Source organism: Scomber scombrus, chromosome 10 (genome assembly GCF_963691925.1).
Source record: "Scomber scombrus chromosome 10, fScoSco1.1, whole genome shotgun sequence".
NCBI lineage: Eukaryota > Metazoa > Chordata > Actinopteri > Scombriformes > Scombridae > Scomber > Scomber scombrus.
In genome coordinates this window covers 31,357,410-31,378,619 of record NC_084979.1, presented here as the reverse complement: position 1 = coordinate 31,378,619, position 21,210 = coordinate 31,357,410, and the positions used below count along the sequence as shown (strand labels likewise).

Here is a 21,210-nt window from a genome sequence, read left to right as displayed (position 1 = left end):
GTTTTAATATCATTTGGTTGGTTTATGTATTAATATTTGAGCACTAATGTTTATTATTAACTCGGAAGCAGCTGTTTGTTGACCTGCAGAAAATTAATCAGCAACTATTTTAATAATAAATTAATTTTTTTAAGCAAAATGCACCAAATATGTGCTGCAGTCAGCTAGTCAGAGGTGATGATTTGATGCTTTTCTTTGTCTTTATTAACAGTAATATATATCTCAACTTCTTTGGATGAACTAAAGACAACTGCTGCTGCAACTACAATATTCATTTATTTATTATTTATTCATTATTTATATTATTACACTGTTTTTAACTCAGGTTTTATTCAACTGTGCAATGGACTGAATGCAGTTTATATATGTTTTCATCTGCACTTTAAGGCATTGTCTCTAATTTCATTGTACTATCTGTTTAATGACAATAAATTTGATTCTGTTTCTGATTTTAAAAAGCTACTAAAATGAATATTTGATCATGAAAACTACTAAATTCTGTGCTGATCAGCTGACTGATGAATGTGCTGATGGTTGCAGCTCTCGTTGTGTTTACTGTTGCGTAATAATAGTTTCTCTCTCTGAGCAACACCAACAGATTTATTTTCACTTCAGTCTTAAAATACATTTCCACAAGTCTGCCTGGTAATAAATAGAGCAGAGTGTGTGTGTGTGTGTGTGTGTGTGTGTGTGTGTGTGTGTGTGTGCATCACCTCCTGCAGCAGCTCGTTCTCCTCCATGTATTTCTTGGCGGCGTTGCTGGCTCCCTCCGCCTGCTTCTTGAAGGCCTCGTTGGACGCCATGAGCGTTGCCTGCTGGGAGAGCAGCGTAGCGAGGCGACGCAGCAGCCTGCACACACACACACACACACTGTCAGAGAGCTCACAGCCAGTAAAGGCTCAGAGACAAAAACTAAGTGAATTCAGATGTGTGACCTTTATTTTTAAAAAGGAGGATTCAGCAGTTTTTTACACATCAGAGTCAGTTTACGGTCGTATGAAGACAAACTGATGATGTAAAATAAACACTGAAAATGTAATGTGTTTGTTTTAAATGTTTGTGGCTTTGATTTGACTGTCAGAGAATAAAAAAGCATAAAAGCATAAAAAAGCAGCAGGACTACAAAAGTTCTTCACCCTTTAAGAAAACATTGAATGATGATTATTATCATTGTTTATCTAAAGATTGCTGTTATTTCTCTGTGTTTATATTTTATAACATAAAATAAGCTGCATAACTAAAAAGGCTGTGTTAATTTTTAATATTTCTGTTGTTGTTTTCAGAGTTTGAAGAAGCGACCGGCTCCAAAACCAGCCGAGCTGCTGACTGAGAGCAGAAATACTGATAAGAGACTCAATGAAGTGAGAGCAACACAAACACAACACCACCTGAGCCCTGTGTGTGTGTGTGTGTGTGTGTTGTGATGTAAACAGCCAATCATCTGTCACACACTCATCACTTTACACATAACCTAATATAGCTGTTCACCACTTCTCACACACACACACACACACACACACACACACACACACACACACACACACACACACACACACACACACACACACACACACACACACACACACACACACACACACACACACACACACACACACACAGAGTTACCCCTGACATTTTCCCGCTCTGTGTGGCGTTGACAGGCGGAGATGTAATAGTCACTAACAGCGATAAGGGCGGGGCAACATTTCGGGCAATTGGACAGAATAACTGCCCCCATTCCTGCCAGACAGGGAGGAAGTGCTGGCCGCTGGTTTTAGATGAACTTTAACCACACGACCAGGAAACTCTGACCTCCTGTGAGACTGTCAGTGAAAGAGGAGAGACCATAGACTGTATATAAGAAATGGACGTAACATCCTAGACGTCACCCATTGGTTTGTAGACTGCTGCTCGGAGGCCAATAGTATCGGATCTGAGCAGCGCCATCTTGAACATTTCAGGTGCATGCTGGGAAAAATAAAAACAGGGATTCTACTTATATGGGCATCAGGAGGAGCATGAGGCGCCCTCCTGAACCTGTGAACCAATCAACCTGTCAATCACGACGTAGCCACGCCCTAATGCATACCCTGCTTTATCGTCACATATAAAATCAGGGAGGCCAAAATGTCCCAAATGAACATCATACTGCATTGAAGAAGGCTTTAAACTAGCGATTGAGACCATAAACACATTTTGAAAACGTTTACTGAGGTTAGAAATCAAGTGAGAAGTTGGTGAATTCTCCATTGACTTGTATAGAGACGGAAGTCCTTTTGACACCAAAACGGTCGCCCCCTGGTGGCCTTTTTATAGAATGCAGTTTTAAGTTACTTCCGCGTTGGCCTCATTTCAGAGGACCGGAACTCCCCGCCTGGGAGAGACTCGACTGTCAGTGAGATACACACAGAGAAAAGAGGAGAGACTGTCAGTGAGATACACACGGAGAAAAGAGGAGAGACTGTCAGTGAGATACACACAGAGAGAAGAGGACAGACTCGACTGTCAGTGAGATACACAGAGAAAAGAGGAGAGACTGTCAGTGAGATACACACGGAGAAAAGAGGAGAGACTGTCAGTGAGATACACACAGAGAGAAGAGGAGAAACTCGACTGTCAGTGAGATACACACGGAGAAAAGAGGAGAGACTGTCAGTGAGATACACACAGAGAAAAGAGGAGAGACTCGACTGTCAGTGAGATACACACGGAGAAAAGAGGAGAAACTCGACTGTCAGTGAGATACACACAGAGAAAAGAGGAGAGACTGTCAGTGAGATACACACAGAGAAAAGAGGAGAGACTGTCAGTGAGATACACACAGAGAAAAGAGGAGAGACTCGACTGTCAGTGAGATACACACAGAGAAAAGAGGAGAGACTCGACTGTCAGTGAGATACACACGGAGAAAAGAGGAGAGACTGTCAGTGAGATACACACAGAGAAAAGAGGAGAGACTCGACTGTCAGTGAGATAGACACAGAGAAAAGAGGAGAGACTCGACTGTCAGTGAGATAGACACAGAGAAAAGAGGAGAGACTGTCAGTGAGATACACACGGAGAAAAGAGGAGAGACTGTCAGTGAGATACACAGAGAAAAGAGGAGAGACTGTCAGTGAGATACACACAGAGAAAAGAGGAGAGACTCGACTGTCAGTGAGATACACACGGAGAAAAGAGGAGAGACTCGACTGTCAGTGAGATACACACGGAGAAAAGAGGAGAGACTGTCAGTGAGATACACACAGAGAAAAGAGGAGAGACTCGACTGTCAGTGAGATAGACACAGAGAAAAGAGGAGAGACTCGACTGTCAGTGAGATACACACAGAGAAAAGAGGAGAGACTCGACTGTCAGTGAGATAGACACAGAGAAAAGAGGAGAGACTGTCAGTGAGATACACGCAGAGAAAAGAGGAGAGACTCGACTGTCAGTGAGATACACGCAGAGAAAAGAGGAGAGACTCGACTGTCAGTGAGATACACACAGAGAAAAGAGGAGAGACTGTCAGTGAGATACACACGGAGAAAAGAGGAGAGACTGTCAGTGAGACAGAAAAGAGGAGAGACTGTCAGTGAGATACACACGGAGAAAAGAGGAGAGACTGTCAGTGAGACAGAAAAGAGGAGAGACTGTCAGTGAGATACACACAGAGAAAAGAGGAGAGACTCAACAGTTTTGACCCGGTCTAAGAATCTCCTCATAAAAAGCATCTCTACCAAACTATGAAGCACAGATGTGTTTAGAAAGCATCAATAGTGGATCTGACTGATCAATAAATGTGATGAAACCTTGATTCATGTTTCAGAGAGCAGAGAGAGTGTATTTTTTTAGCTTTTACACCACTAAACATCTCCTATCACACAATATCATGTCCTATTTCACCTCAGACATGAAAATATAACATAGCTATAATGATGGAAATGTCTCTTTTTGGTAGTTTTGAGTCTCTTTAGTCTCTCCATCTCTAAGTTACCATGGTAACTAGATGGCAGCTGTCACTCAAACTAACTGTAGGTTGATTTGAGTCATTTTTTATGTCTCTTTTTGGTAGTTTTTAGGTTTCTTTAGTCAATTACTGTCTCTTTTAGTCATTTTTGCATCTGTTTATGGTGGGTAAATGTTATTCTATGTAAAGTGTAAAATGAGCAGAACTTTATGGAGCTGTGGGGTTTATTGTATAACCATTAGAGCCATCAGTCTTCACTGCTACATCATAAAAAGAAATCCTCATAACTACTATCTTATTAAAACTATTAACTATTCATTTGACTAAAACACATGTCAATAGATACAGAGAGAATCTGACCCAGTATAACATTTTAAAATATTTTCATTTTTGTGGATTTTGGGCCACTTTAGATCATCAAATTTCAGAATAAAAGAACATTTAGGGTGTTTTTACAGCTATAAAAAGAAACAAAAGGGTTAAATTAAACCCTGGAAATGATGCAAGGGTTACAATATTTTCATTTTTGTGCATTTTGGGCCACTTTAGATCACTTTAAGTCATATAATCACAGAGTAAAAGAACATTTGGGCTGATTTTACAGCTGTCAAATGTAAAAAAAATGGGTTAAATTTGACCCCAAATCAGTTTCTAAGGGTTAAAATAATCTACATTTTGTGCAAATCTTAACATTTGTGGTGTTTTTACAAGCTGTTAAATGTCAAAACGGGTCAAATGAAACCTGAACTGTATGTAAGGGTTAAATACTGAAATGATCCTGAATGCAGGAAAGCTTATCTCAGTAATTCACCAGGAACTGTGTGTGTGAAAGAAGCTTTTGTGTGTGTCAGAGTCAGTCAGGAGGAGTTTACTGAAGGTCTTTGTGTGACGTAACTTTTCTGCTGGAGGAGGAAATAAAACTGGAGACGGGTGGATGAAAGATTTCTCTTCTGTTTGGATTAACGGTATCTCAGAGAAACTTCCCCAACAAAGCCAAGAGTCAGAGTTAGTTCAAGCTTCAAAAACAGCTGTTAGAGAAAAGGAAGGTGGGGGGGGTTGTCTTATAATCAATGTCGTCTTATATTCTGTTCTGGCCAATACTGTATTTAATTACTAATTGAAATATATTCTTTATTTACAGTAATAAAGCAGAAGAAGTGGAAACTGAGACGTTCCCTCCTGAGTCACACGTCTGTCCTGCAGCAGCTGCAGCTCGGTGGCGCGTTCAGGGACACTACGACACGCAGGAGAAGACAGCTTTTCTTTCATTTATGTGTGTTGTTGCAGCATAAAGCATGCAAACTTTTTAAATATGAAATAAAATCAAAGTGGAATATCTCTTTTCCCCTCTTCTCCTTTTTCTATGAATTTAAAATGATCACAATATACTGTAAATTTATTTATATACAGTAAATATTGTTATCGGTTTTACTTTAATTGCTTTTAGTGTTCACTACGGTGCAGTGTCAGTGTTTCCTACTATCACTCAATACCAATATTACTCTTGCACATAATGTTCAATCAATAATCCAAATGCAGTGATCTGATTGGACGGTTCAGGTCACGAACATTTAGCTTTTGGCTCGTCTAAACTTATAAAACGGACAGTTTTCACTATTTTCTGACTTTTTATTGACAAAATGATTCATCTACACATACAAATCACCATTATTTGCAGCCCTGATTGGTTCATTATTGATTCATGTGCAGAATATTCTCTTTAGATTAAACATTTTGTCTGTTAAATGTCTGAAAACTGTGAAAATTAGTGTTATAATTTCACATTTTTAAAAAAAGATCTTTGTCCAAAACTCAAAGATAATAAGTTTATTATTAATTCTAGAGGGCAATAATTAGGGCTGGGGATCAGTACCTGTTACCAAGTAGTATTATTATTATTACACTGTATTTTTACTACTTTTGCATTTATTATTTTTGTTGTTTATTGTTTTTATTGATGCTTTTTCTATTTTTCCACTTTGCTGCAGCTATAACATGAATACTAATAAATGAATATACTATCTTAATTATCATGTTGTATCACTATGTAGCCAATATTACATGTGCAAGCTGCATAAAATGAAATGATGCCATTAAATAAAGTATGAATAAATAAAATGCGTGTTGTGTAATTAGGGCAAAAGGAGGATTTCTGGTGTGAGAGACGTCTGCAGGTCTCAGGTCCAAATATGGCCGTCAGTAACTTCACAGGCCTGAAATAATCCGATCAGCTGCCAGCACTTCAGTGTTTCCACTAACTCGTGCTCCATATTTTCTTTTTGGCCCCGGCTGGAAATTCCTGAGTCACAGTCCCAGATTACAGTGGGCCGTCTGTCAGGAGGGCTCCATCTAAACGCTGGAGAGAGCTTCCTCCTCCTAGCTGTTGCTGCCGCAGCTGCTGCATCACATGCTGCGCTGCTGCTGCGGTGAGTCACAGAGCAGCTGCTGCACGGCCCCCCAACACCAGCCCAAGACCCGCTGACACACACACACACACACACACACACACACACACACACACACACACACACACACACACACACACACACACACACACACACACACACACACACACACACACACACACACACACACACACACACACAGCTGCTGCCCCCTGCAGGATGCACACAGCTAACAGGAGGAAACATGAGCTAAACGTTATCCAATCTGACATTTATTTATTTCAGGAGTGATTCTAGGATCGGACCTTTAGGCTCCTGATGAGAATGTGACATAAACACCCTGCTAGTGTTACAACCATAGACTGTATATAAGAAATGGTCGTAACATCCGTGACGTCACCCATTGGTTTGTGGACTGCTGCTCGGAGGCCAATAGTATCGGATCTGAGCTGCGGCATCTTAAGAATTTCAGGTGCATGCTGGGAAAAATAAAAACAGGGATTCTACTTATATGGGCATCAGGAGGAGCATGAGGCGCCCTCCTGAACCTGTGAACCAATCAACCTGTCAATCACCACGTAGCCACGCCCTAATGCATACCCTGCTTTATCGTCACATATAAAATCAGGGAGGCCAAAATGTCCCAAATGAACATCATACTGCATTGAAGAAGGCTTTAAACTAGCGATTGAGACCATAAACACATTTTGAAAACGTTTACTGAGGTTAGAAATCAAGTGAGAAGTTGGTGAATTCTCCATTGACTTGTATAGAGACGGAAGTCCTTTTGACACCAAAACGGTCGCCCCCTGGTGGCCTTTTGATAGAATGCAGTTTTGAATATCATGACATGGAATAAGTGTCTTTTCCTGCTTTTAAAGGCTGCATTACAGTAAAAATGTAATTTCTATTATCTGTTTTTATCCACTAACTCATTATATCCACATTACTGATGATTATATATCAAAAATCTCATTGTGTAATATTTTGTTAAAGTACCGATCATCCTACTGCACTGTCAAAAATATCGACATCAAGGCATTCGGTGAAACATATTGTGATATTTGATTCTGCCCATATCACCCAGCCCTATTATCTGTTATATTTTATGAATCTCATTATTTATCATCTTTTATTTTATTTGGCTTTTCTCAATTTTTACATTATTTCCTCACTGCAGATTCATGACAGCGTTTCCTCAGCTCCTGTTTTTATTGAGTCCTTATTTATATTACAGTGTTTTTTTTTTATTGTGTAAAGCTCTTGTGTTAAAGTCTGATTGATTGATGTGTGTTGTGTGTGTGTGTGTGTGTGTGTGTGTGTGTGTGTCATCATATTGGACCAATTCCTCGCCTGCTTCTTTAATGTTTAGGCCACAATCTGAACACATAACTCTGATTCTGTCCTCTCTCTCAGGTCAGTCTACCATTCTCTACCTGGCAGCATCTCTCTCTCTCTCTCTCCTCTCTCTCTCTCTCTCTCTCTCTCTCTCTCTCTCTCTCTCTCTCTCTCTCTCTCTCTCTCTCTCTCTCTCTCTCTCTCTCTCTCTCTCTCTCTCTCTCGCATTCCTCCACGTAGGCTCGGGTCACAGGACGAAGAAGAGCTGACTAACATCCAAAAACATCCCAAACATTAACGAGCAGTCCGGAGCATTTTTATATATAACGAGCGTCTCTGTCTCTACTGTGGAATAATAATTCAGCACACACTCAATCAAGAAGAGACAAACACCTCCGAGACCTTTATAAATCAAGACTGGAGACCATCTGGTTCCTCCTGGCCGATACGGCTCGATGATTAAACCCTGATGCTGCTCCATTCTGCTCTGATTTTTATTTGTATCGAGCTTCGTTAATTATCTGTGATGTGTAACTTCTGTCATTTAACTGACTGGAGTTGCTGCTCCCCCTTCCTAACAACAAGCTGTGTGCACCAATCAGAGCGCAGCATGTCACACCAGTCTGAAACCGGTCAGAACTGATTCCTGTCTAATCTGGACTGGACTGACTGTGGGGGGGGGGGGGGGGAAGAAAGAGAGAGAGAGAGAGAGAAGGGGGGGGGGGGAGAGGGAGAGGGAGAGAGAGAGAGAGAGAGAGGGAGAGAGAGAGAGAGAGAAGGGGGGGGTCAGCCAATCAGGGGACAAGACACCATTCATACCTAATAACTGTCCAGGCTGGAGGATTTACAGTGTACAGTGACAGAGGGGGGGAAGGAGGTGGTGGTGGTGGGGGGGGGGGTTTGTCAATGGTAACACACACACACACACAAACATATACAAAGAGACACACAGACACACACAGCCAGCTGCTCATTCTTTCCATCCCTACTGTAAAATTCCTCTGTATTTAGACCTGTCTGTCTGTCGCTCTGTGTGTGTGTGTGTGTGTGTGTGTGTGTGTGTGTGTGTGTGTGTGTGTGTGTGTGTGTGTGTGTGTGTGTGTGTGTGTGTGTGTGTGTGTGTGTGTGTGATCTGTCACAGGCTACATTTATGGACACATTCAGACAGTAAATTGGAGTCAGATTGTGTAATTAGGGACAAAATATGTGTCCATAATTGGGGAAAAGGCAGATGTTTGGGTCAGTGGAAAATGAATGTAAGTCTATGTAATATCTCCTCAAAAGGTAGCATGGTCTGATATGTGTGTGTGTGTGTGTGTGTGTGTGTGTGTGTGTGTGTGTGTGTGTGTGTAATCTGTCATTGGCTACTTTTGGGGACAGATTTCAGACTTTAAGACCACTTAATTGTTAATTGGGGACAAAAATCTGTGTCCCCAAGTTGGGACAAGAATTTTTGGCTCAGTGGAAAATGAATGTAAGTCCATGTAACGTCCCCAAAAGTGACCATGGTCTGATATGTGTGTGTGTGATCTGTCATAGGCTACATCTAGGGACACATTTCAGGGAGTCAGATTGTGTAATTGGGGACAATTCATCTACCTAATTGGGGGAAAGGCTGATTTTTGGGTCAGTGGTTGAGGTGAAGCAAGTAGTGGTGATTGATGGAGTCTGCAGAAAATGAATGTAAGTCTATGTAGCGTGTGTGTGTGTGTGTGTGTGTGTCTAATCTGTCATAGGCTACATTTAGGGACACATTTCAGACCGTTAATTAGAGTCAGATTGTGTCCCTTATTGAGGGGAAAGGCTGATTTTTGGGTCAGTGGTTAAAGTTATGGTTAGATTATGTTTATGTAACGTCCCCAAAAGTGACCATGGTTTGATATGTGAGTGAGTGTGTGTGTGTGTGTGTGTGTGTGTGTGTGTGTGTGTGTGTCATAAGCTACATTTGAGAAAAAATGTCATAGTTCGGACCAGTTCATTGGAGACAGCTTGTGTAATTGGGCGACAAAAGTCATGACCCCAATTGGGAAGTCAATGTAATGTCCCCAAAAGTGTCCATGGTCTGTATGTGTGTGTTTGTATGTGTGTGTTCTAGAATTCTTGTATTACAGCACTTGTGAGGACCAATGTCAGATTCAAACCACTGTACTGAGGACATCTCTGCACTGTGAGGACAATTAAGGACATCTAACAGCATCAGTGTGAGATGGTTCATGTGACTGTATTAAACTAATTTCAGCCAACACAAACCCTTACCTCATGTCTGGACAGCAATCATGTCACACATAATTATCACGCACACGTCACAGGTAACAGATACGCTCTGATGTTAAGCTACGCAGCTGTCCGCTCCGTGCAGGCTTGTGTTTGTAACCGCGACCTGAAGCCTTCATTTACACTTCAAATCTATTTTCCTCCGTTTTTTAAGTGCGTCACTGCAGTCATGTGTGTCGGGGCTCTGAGTGGTTGACCTGTGTGTAACACTGCACCTGAAACACACAGGCTGCGTTCACACCGCAAGCCAAAATCCGATTTTTAGCCAATCTAGATTGGAACCAGATGGCTCTTATGAAGTCTGAACAGTCATAAATCACATGAAATCTGATTTTTGCAAACCAGATGGAAACCACCTTTGGGAGGTAGTTTCAAATCTCATTTGGACAGATGTGTCTGAGTCTGAACCAGGCGGGGAGTTCTGGTCCTCTGAAATGATGCCAACGCGGAAATAACTTAAAACTGCATTCTATCAAAAGGCCACCAGGGGGCGACCGTTTTGGTGTCAAAAGGACTTCCGTCTCTATACAAGTCAATGGAGAATTCACCAACTTCTCACTTGATTTCTAACCTCAGTAAACGTTTTCAAAATGTGTTTATGGTCTCAATCGCTAGTTTAAAGCCTTCTTCAATGCAGTATGATGTTCATTTGGGACATTTTGGCCTCCCTGATTTTATATGTGACGATAAAGCAGGGTATGCATTAGGGCGTGGCTACGTGGTGATTGACAGGTTGATTGGTTCACAGGTTCAGGAAGGCGCCTCATGCTCCTCCTGATGCCCATACAAGTAGAATCTGTGTTTTTATTTCTCCCAGCATGCACCTGAAATTTTCAAGATGCCGCTGCTCAGATCCGATACTATTGGCCTCCGAGCAGCAGTCCACAAACCAATGGGTGACGTCACGGATGTTACGTCCATTTCTTATATACAGTTTATGGTCTGAACAGCTCCAAACACTCAAATGGGTTTTGACTCTCCGTGACGTCTCTCTACGTCTCTACGCTACGTCACTCTATGCAACACCAGACCCGCGCTTATTCCAGTTGTTGTTGCTAACTGATGTCAATGGAGGACATCGAAAACATCAGTCCTTGGACAGAGGACCAAACCAAATTCTTAATCTTTGGAGATGACTCCGTTCTGTCTCAATTATATGATATCACACAATACACGCTAGATGAAGCCTCCGCTCCGACGCCGTTGCCACAGCAACCTGTCAGATTGGTCATTAATGTGGCCCAGTCTGAATAGAGCCAAATACGATTTGGACACTTGCTAAAAACAGTGTGGACAGTCAGGCCTAAAAATCGGATTTGAGAAGGAATCAGATTTGAATCAGATTTGCCTAATGCATACCCTGCTTTATCGTCAAATATAAAATCAGGGAGGCCAAAATGTCCCAAATGAACTTCATACTGCATTGAAGAAGGCTTTAAACTAGCGATTGAGACCATAAACACATTTTGAAAACGTTTACTGAGGTTAGAAATCAAGTGAGAAGTTGGTGAATTCTCCATTGACTTGTATAGAGACGGAAGTCCTTTTGACACCAAAACGGTCGCCCCCTGGTGGCCTTTTGATAGAATGCAGTTTTAAGTTACTTCCACGTTGGCATCATTTCAGAGGACCGGAACTCCCCACCTGGTTTAAACATGTCAAATACTCTTCATCTCTATATATAACTGTATATGAATAATGTGAGCTTCCTGTTATTGTTATGTACACATGGTTTCTGAGTTTGGCGTATTCACAGCATCACTTCCTGCCTTTTCTCTGTTTCTACAAAGACACGTCGACATATAAACCTGTTAATGCTGCCAAGCTTTAACCTTCCTGTCGTCCTCCCGGGTCAAATTGACCCCGTCCGCTTTGACTGTTCCTTCTTTCCTCCCTTCCCTCCTTCTTCCTTCCTCCCTCCCTTCCTTCCTTCCTTCCTCCCTCCCTCCCTCCCTCCCTCCTTTCTTCCTTCCTTCTTTCCTTTCTTCCTTCTTCCTCCCTTCTTTCCTCCCTCCTTTACTTCCTTCCTTCCTCCCTCCTTTCCTTCCTCCCTCCCTTCTTCCCTCCCTCCTTTCCTTCCTTTCTCCCTCCTTTCCTTCCTTCCTTCTTCCTCCCTTCTTTCCTCCCTCCTTTACTTCCTTCCTCCCTCCTTTCCTTCCTCCCTCCCTCCTTTCCTTCCTTCCCTCCCTCCTCATTTCATTTCTTCCTTCTTCCTCCCTCATTTCCTTCCTTCCGCCCTCCTTTACTTCCTTCCTTCTTTCCTTCCTCCCTCCCTCCCTCCCTCCTTTCCTTCCTTCCTTCCATCCTCCCTCCCTTCCTCCCTCCCTGCCTCCCTCCTTTCCTTCCTGCCTTCCTTCTTCCTCCTTTCCTTCCTTCCCCCCTCCCTTCCTTCCTCCCTCCCTCCTTTCCCTCCCTCCTTTCCTTGACTTGAGGACAACAAGAGCTTTAAAGTGTTTGTGGATCCTTCAGAAATGTGCTCAAAGTTCAGCTTTTAAAGTTCATATAAACAACGATGAGGCTCGTTAGTTAAATGTAGAAGAATTTTGAAATGGAGAAGAGCTTTTATGCAATGATAGCGTTTATCTGTTATATTTATAGTATGTTTTGAGTCAGGACATCAGTGGAGATGTCCAGCCCAAGTATGTAGCTGAGGAATGAATTATGTCAGCGAGGTTCCTAGAAAGACGAGTGTGTGTGTGTGTGTGTGTGTGTGTGTGTGTGTGTGTGTGTGTGTGTGTGTGTGTGTGTGTGTGTGTGTCTCTTACAGGCAGAGCAGCAGAGCGAAGCCGGCGATGTATTCGTTCCTCTGAGCTCTGAACAGCTTCATGTGAATGTGTTCGATGGCTGTTGGGTTGTTGGTCAGATCCACCTTCTCCGTCACACTGTACTTCCTCACCTCACGAAACGCGTCTGCACACAAACACACACACACACACATTAGGAACGACATCATGCTGTATCAATAACACGTGTTACACTTATTCCTGTTATTTAACCCTCCTGTTGTCCTCAAGTCAAGGAAGGAAGGAAAGGAGGGAGGGAGGAAGGGAGGAAGGAAGAAGGAAGGAAAGCAGGGAAGGAAGGAAGGAAGGAAGGAAAGGAGGAAGGAAGGAAGGAAGGGAAGGAAGGAATAACGGAAGGAAAGGAAGGAAGGAATGACGGAGGAAATAAGGAAGGAAGGAAGGTAGGAGGGAGGGAGGGAGGAAAGAAGGAAGGAGGGAGAAAGGAAAAGAGGAAGGGAGGAAGGAAGGAAAGAAGGACAGAGGAAAGAAGGAAGGGAGGAGGAAAGAAAGAGAGAAGGAGGGAGGGAGGAAAGAAGGAAGGAAGGACAGAAGGAATGAAGAAAGGGGGATGGAGGAAGGAAAGAAGGAGAAAAGGAGGGAGGGAGGACAGACGGAAGGAAGAAGACTTCAGTAAATATAAAGACTTCACAGTATAGAAGAGTTATTTTTAAATCAGGATCATATTTGGAGTTTAAAGGTCAATTAATCAGGGAGTGACATCATCTGCCAGTCACACACACTCAGACACACACACACTCAGACACACACACTCAGACACACACACACGTACGTACCGATGAGCAGGAAGACGAGGATGGCCATGGCCACCATGAAGTAAGTGTTTCCATAGAGAGCGATGGTCTGCACCAGACGAGACTTGAAGATTTTATTCCACCTGCAGATTAAACGCAAAGATCACATCAGAACACAGAAATACACACTATAATACACACTATAATACACACTATAATACACAGTAAACACAGTAGTAGTTTTTAATTTTTATTGTTGTATATTTATGTTATAATTGCATTTTAGGGTCTTTTTATTTAGTTTTTGATTTTATTGTTGTATATATTTGTTTTTGTTTGTTTGGTTTTTCTATATCACTATTTTTTGAGCTGCTGTAGCAATTAATATTCCCCACTGTGGGATCAATAAATGTATCTTTATCTTTATCTTTAAAACACAGTAAAACACAGTATAATACACAGTAAAGACAGATTTTGTCTCTGAGACAGTAAATGTGGAGTTTTGACTCCATCTAGTGGACAAAGAAAACATCACATGTGATAATTACTAAGCATCGTTAACAGTTACAGAATAAAATAATTAAATGGTTTTTTGCACAATATGGTACCTTTAATAAACAATATCTGGTGTTATCAGCATTATTTCATCCTGTACAGCTTCTACTAATCAAGACTTTACCTCCTAAAAACTGGAAAAACTAAATAAAAACTAATCAATTGTTAAACTAAATAGAAAGTTTAAGAAACAACTGAAAAACTAAACATAACTTCAGAACTATAATAACCCTGAGTGTGAACCCCCTCCTCAAAAGTCTTTAGTTTCAATCATTTAAACCACTGAATTTCATTAAAGTGTCAGGTCCGTAACCATGGCAACAGGATCAAACTGCAGAGCTGGACAGTAGAAACTCTGAGGTCTTTATTGAGTCAGTGTGAATGTCTGAGTCCCAGAGTCTCTGTTTCTCTCTGAGAGTTAATCACAGCTGATCAGTCCTCAGTCAGCAGGTCCGATGTGTTTTAATCACAGCTGATCAGTCCTCAGTCAGCAGGTCCGATGTGTTTTAATCACAGCTGATCAGTCCTCAGTCAGCAGGTCCGATGTGTTTTAATCACAGCTGATCAGTCCTCAGTCAGCAGGTCCGATGTGTTTTAATCACAGCTGATCAGTCCTCAGTCAGCAGGTCTGATGTGTTTTAATCTGATCACTTTCACACAGAGCCGCTCTGTCTGCGTTCACGTAAACAGACCGAAGAGTGACGAGAGAAACGCAGCCGATTAAAATCAATGAACTTCAACTCAGCGTCTGTTTAAAAGCCTCTGAGAGATAATAACCAACAGAGACTCTTCACACAGCAGAGATCAGTGTGGAGAGTCTGGTTAACTTTCCTGTCGTCCTCCCGGGTCAAATTGACCCCGTCTGTTTTGACTGTTCCTTATTTCCTCCCTTCCTTCCCTCTGTCCTTCTTCCCTCCCTCCTTCTCTTTCTTTCCTTCCTCTCTTTCCTCCCTTCCTTCTGTCCTTCCTCCCTCCCTCCTTCTTTCTTTCTTTCATCCCCCTAGCTTCCTTCTTTCCTTCCTTTCTCCCTCCCTCCTTCTCTCTTTCTTACCTCCCTCCTTTCTTCCTTCCTTCCTTCTCTTCCTTCCTCCCTCCCTCCTTTCCTTCCTCCTTTCTCCTCCCTCCTTTCCTTCCTTCTTCCTCTGTTCCTCCCTCTTTTCCTTCCTTCTTGCTCCCTTCCTTCCTTCCTTCTCCCTTCCTTCCTCCCTCCCTTCATCCTCCCTTCCTTCCCTTTTCCTCCCTCCCTTCCTTTCTTCCATCCATCCTTCCTTCCTCCCTCCCTTCCTTCCTTTCTTCCATCCATCCTTCCTCCCTTCTTCCTCTATTCCATCCTTCCTCCCTCCCTCCCTCCCTCCCTCCCTTCATTCCTTCTTCCTCCCTTCCTTCCTTTTTCCTCCCTCCCTTCCTTTCTTCCATCCATCCTTCCTTCCTTCCTCCCTCCCTTCCTTCCTTTCTTCCATCCATCCTTCCTTTCTTCCATCCATCCTTCCTTCCTCCCTTCTTCCTCTCTTCCATCCTTCCTTCCTCCCTCCCTCCCTCTCTCCCTTCCTTCCTCCCTTCCTTCCTCCCTTCCTACCTTGACTCGAGGACAACAGGAGGGTTAAAGCCTCTGTGATTGCTCACCATGGAGAAAATAACCAACAGAGACTCTTCACACAGCAGGAAGTCAGTGTGGAGAGTCTGATCCATATATATGTCAGCTGATCATAGATATACGGGTCAATGATGTTTAGTTTATTAGTTGAAATGTGTCGGAGGGCTCAAGGCTTATTCAAGGCTCTCTGTAGTGTGAGTTACATTAACCAAAAGGAAAAAACAGAACACTTAGGGTCTGATTTACTAAAGGTCTGCGTGTGTAAAAATGTGCAAACTTGACATCACCTGCAAAATATATGCAAGCTGATCTACTAACGCAGCGCACTGAGGTTTGCATCTTTCAACTGTGCATGATAACACGCGCTGTTTATTTAGTAGTTTTCCATAATGAATGTAATATGAGGCGTTTTAACCCCAGGTGTACAAAATACAGGGAGGAGAAAATGCTAATTTAGCCCGACGCCCCTGCCTGGTCAAACTGTAAAATGGTTAAATATCATGTTGTATGGTTACGCCTTTCGATCCTGTAGGTTGGGCTTGAGGTGCATCCTCCTACGATATCAATGTGGTACGATAAACTACTATCAATTCTTCCTTTTGAACGGTTATCTCGTGCTGCAAGCAACCCTGGAGGATTTTGTCAAAGAGTGGTCCCCCTTAGTATATATTTTGGTAGTGAGTGGCCAGCAATAACAAGTATTGGAGTAAATTAAGATTCAGCATTAGCATTCACTGATATTATGATTATTAAAAGGTCTATCAGACGGCTGCAGCTGATTCAGAGTCTCACTAAGACACAGAAAGTGGATCATGTGAAGTTTTGTAAACCTTAATATCAAGTGTGGTGTTAAACTGATGCTGATGGAGATGACATCATGACCTGGTGAATCAGTGTCAGAGCAGTTGTTGCCATGGTGATGCAGATATGAAAGTTCACACTCAGGAACAAAAAGACGTATTTGGCAGGAGGTCAAAAGGGTGAATATTGAGTCATGGAAAGTGCAAAAGGGCAAAAACACGTCATGAGTGGAACAAGTACGGAGCTGCAGGTGTGAAGAGACCGTTTAACAGGAAGCAACTCTGCAGGAAGCAACTCCAGATAGGAAGCTGTCTATGAAGAGGTGATACACTAAATGATTCAAGACCTTTACACAGAAGACCGCCAACATTTATGCCAAGCCCACAGCTGATTGGCTGATCCCCAAAAAGGAACCATAGTAACAAGAACTGACCAATAAATCACCCAAACTACAGCTGAATATCAGGAAGTGTAAATATATTTTCTATGGAACTCTAAAGCGAAGTAGATCAAGTCCACAGCTGTGTTCTTTGCTTCGTCAATAAATAATAGGGATGAGAATTGATACGATTGTATTGATATCAATGCCATTATCGATTCCCTTATCAATTCCTGTGGATTTTCTGAGTGGACAAAGTAGGCCTTACAGGTTTTCAGTGTCACCAACACACCTTTTATTGAGTTATTATGAGTCTCTGAACAAGATAGATAACTGCTTGAGAAGAGACCGACAATGTGCTAAAAATGCACGAGCGTGACGTCATTGTTTTGCAAGGCACGTGAAAGAAAGGCATCGATAAGAGAATCGTTAAGCATGAAGGCAAAAGATGTCGATGGATTGAACCAATTGGAACCGGTTCTCGATTCCCACCCTTAATAAATAACCCTTTAAACTTCGAGAGGATCGCTTTCCTCAAATTTGAACACGACAATCACACATCTCAGATCTTTACACTGACTTCCTGTCTGTCAAAGAACTGACTTTAAAATACTCAAACTGAACCTGGAGAAGAAGAGTTCAGTTTTATTCTCCACATATCTGAACTAACAGGTCTGATGCACATCTCAGTTCTTTTAAATCATTTTGCTGCTTTTTATTAAACTGAGTTTTAAGTTTTAATGTCTCACTGCTCTGTAACTTAACACTTTGAATCATATGTAAATGTCTTTATTTTGCCATGTGTTGCTTTTATATCCTGTACTTTATGTAAAGCACTTTGAATGAACTTATTCAAATGTGTTATACAAATACATTTGCCTTACAGGTGAGAACAGGACAGGTGAGTAAAGCACAGGTGAGTAAGAGGACAGGTGAGTAAGAGGACAGGTGAGTAAGAGGACAGGTGAGTAAGAGGACAGGTGAGAACAGGACAGGTGAGTAAAGCACAGGTGAGTAAGAGGACAGGCGAGTAAGAGGACAGGTGAGTAAAGCACAGGTGAGTAAAGCACAGGTGAGTAAAGCACAGGTGAGTAAGAGGACAGGTGAGTAAGAGGACAGGTGAGTAAGAGGACAGGTGAGTAAGAGGACAGGTGAGAACAGGACAGGTGAGAACAGGACAGGTGAGTAAGAGGACAGGCTAATAGAGGACTATGGTGATCGGACCTCAATCCAAGAAAACATTGTACATTTTTAAGTCAGATGCATCATTCTGGTTCACTCTGAGAGCAAAAATAAAGTTATATCTATAAATAATGTTGTCCTTTAAGCCCTTACTGGATTATTAAACCAAACATATCTGTTTCTACTTATTAATAAAAGACTTCCAGATGTCTTAGATGTGGATCAGGATCAGAGTTGATTTATTGTACAGATGGAAATAAAGAAGATCTCTCATTAAGACTTTTTAAAGTGAAGCAACTAAAGCAGCATAAAGGTGTTTTCAGGTGTTTCACATTCAGAGGTTTGAGGCTGAGCTGCAGGGTTGAGTGGAGGTGTGTGAGGAAGTTTATTAGTGCTGTTGAACGTAACCGCTGTGAAACAATCAGAGAATAAAGTTTTATTGATCTGATCTGGTTACACTGTCAGCCAGCCCTGTGCATCTCTTTGATCCGAACCGACACAGCCCGTTTGCTCATTAGAGAGTTATTGCAAATAAATATTGTTTTAATGTGTAACTATTGAAATATTCACACAACAGCTTTCATACAGTCCTACAGCGTTGGCCTTTACAGGTTAAAAGTTAATGACAGCGACTTGAAGTGAGGAGGAGAGATTTAATCGTGTATCTAGAGCAATGATGATCTACAATTTGAAATTTAGAGGCAATCGCAAAGCCCTAGTGTACAGACATGTTCAGCTCACTGAGAGACACAAATTAGACTATGGTGGGCCGCCACAATCTATATCATTAATGGGAAACACAGGACATGTAAATACTGACCTCTTAGGTGAGATGAAGGGGATGCAGAGCAGCAGAACAAAGAAGACCTCTGCGTACAGGAAGGTGGCGACCGCCGTCCACTGTAGACTCATCCTCACACCTGGAGACAAACACAGCAGGTACACACGTTAGAAACCAGGTTCAAAACACGTTCAAAACCAGGTTAACAACAGGTTAAAAACCAGGTTAACAACACGTTAAAAAACAGGTTAACAACAGGTTAAAAACACGTTAGAAACCAGGTTCAAAACACGTTAGAAACACGTTAAAAACAGGTTTAAAACATGTTAAAAACTGGTTTAAAACACGTTAAAAACTGGTTTAAAACACGTTAAAAACACGTTAAAAACACGTTAAAAACTGGTTTAAAACACTCAAAAAACACGTTAAAAACTGGTTTAAAACACTCAAAAAACACGTTAAAAACTGGTTTTAAAACACGTTAAAAACACGTTAAAAACTGGTTTAAAACACGTTAAAAACTGGTTTAAAACACGTTAAAAACTGGTTTAAAACACGTTAAAAACTGGTTTAAAACTGGTTAAAAACTGGTTTAAAACACGTTAAAAACACGTTAAAACCAGGTTAAAAACACGTTAAAAACACGTTAAAAACACGTTAAAAACACGTTAAAAACTGGTTTAAAACACGTTAAAAACTGGTTTAAAACACATTAAAACACGTTAAAAAACACGTTAAAAACTGGTTTAAAACACGTTGGAAACACGTTAAAACCACGTTAAAAACATGTTAAAAACAAGTTAAAAACTGGTTTAAAACACGTTAAAAACTGGTTTAAAACACGTTAAAAACTGGTTAGAAACACGTAAAAAACTGGTTTAAAACACGTTAGACACGCAAACAAACACGTTAGAAACACGTTAAAAACAGTTAAAACAGGTTCAAAACAACAACACACTATTATTAAAGAGTCAGTAACGAGGTCAGATGTTATGCACTCTGTACGTTATATTATCTGTATGTTATGAACTGTATATTATAAACTGTATAATATAAACTCTGTATATTATAAACTTTGTATATTATAATCTCTGGATATTATAATATCTGTATATAGCAATCTCCCTCAGCAGCCTCACGCTGGACGTTAAATCAAAGTGAATTAAAGAGAAGCTGAGAGGAAAATGAGCAGCAGTGTGTGTCGAGTTTCTGCTGAACATAAAATGAACATAAAAACAGAAAGCAGCTGATATCAGGACAAAGAGAGACAGTAGATGTGATGAAGACTCTGTTATCTTCATCTGAACGTCACCAGCAGACAGAGAGAAAGTCAATACAGGAGAGGCGTTAAAACCAAGGAGCCACTGCTGCTGAAATTAAGTCCAATTAAAGCAGAAATGACGTTTTAATTAATCTAATTTGCAGCCTCACACACATCAGACCCTCATTACAGGAACATGAGTCAGTGTTTATTACCACAGACTCATTAAAGGAGCTGCAACCATTAGTGGAATGACAGAAAGTTAATCAATAATCAATTCATTGTTTCATTTTTTAATTAAGAAAATCCCCAAAATGTTTCAAGCTCTGTTTTATAATCACTGACTCAATACAGGACATGTAGAGACGTCATCCTGGAAAATATTCACTGTTTTCTGAGTTTTTATAATAATAATAATAATACTAATAATAATAATAATAACACTCAATTAAGATAATAAAAGTCAGATGAATGAATAATAACAATAATCATAATCACACCACAGCTCCCAGTTACCTCCCACTAAAGAGACTGAGGAACATTGAACACATTTATATATAACATCAGGAGTTTATGTATAAGATTATTTTACAGATTGTTAACTGTATATTTTATTTTATTTTATTTATCACTTTTCACCACTAAGCTGTTATTGTTGGGTCAGCTTTTAAATTTCTCCTGAGAAGGATCAATAATGATGTCTAACCCTAATCCTAGTGTGCTTTATATGTATGTGTGTGTTTATGTGTGTATCTCTCTGTGTGTCTCTCTCTATATGTACGTCTCTGTCTCTGTGTGTGTGTGTGTGTCTGTGTGTATGTGTGTGTGTGTGTGTGTGTGTGTCTCTCTATGTGTATGTCTCTGTGTGTGTGTGTGTGTGTGTGTGTGTGTTTATGTGTGTCTCTGTGTGTGTGTGTGTGTGTGTGTGTATGTATGTATGTATGTGTGTGTGTGTGTCTCTCTCTCTGTGTCTGTGTCTCTGTGTGTGTGTGTGTGTGTGTGTGTGTGTGTATGTATGTATGTATGTGTGTGTGTGTGTGTGTCTCTCTCTCTGTGTCTGTGTGTGTGTCTGTGTGTGTGTGTGTGTCTGTGTGTATGTTTCTGTGTGTCTCTCTATGTGTGTCTGTGTCTCTCTGTGTCTCTCTGTGTGTGTGTG

At 41.2% G+C, this 21,210-nt stretch overlaps 1 protein-coding gene across 1 annotated transcript in view; it reads right to left on the bottom strand.

The window, feature by feature from the left end:
- Positions 1-18,928, bottom strand: part of bcap31 (B cell receptor associated protein 31) — a 36,453-nt gene extending 17,525 nt beyond the window's left edge. The window contains exons 1-4 of the mRNA XM_062427504.1: positions 18,833-18,928; positions 13,544-13,644; positions 12,732-12,876; positions 714-849 (exon numbers count right to left, since the gene is read on the bottom strand). Coding sequence (XP_062283488.1) covers positions 714-849; positions 12,732-12,876; positions 13,544-13,644; positions 18,833-18,924 — 474 coding nt within the window. The 5' untranslated portion in view covers positions 18,925-18,928. The remainder of the gene's footprint in view (positions 1-713; positions 850-12,731; positions 12,877-13,543; positions 13,645-18,832) is intronic.
- Positions 18,929-21,210: the final 2,282 nt, after the last annotated feature.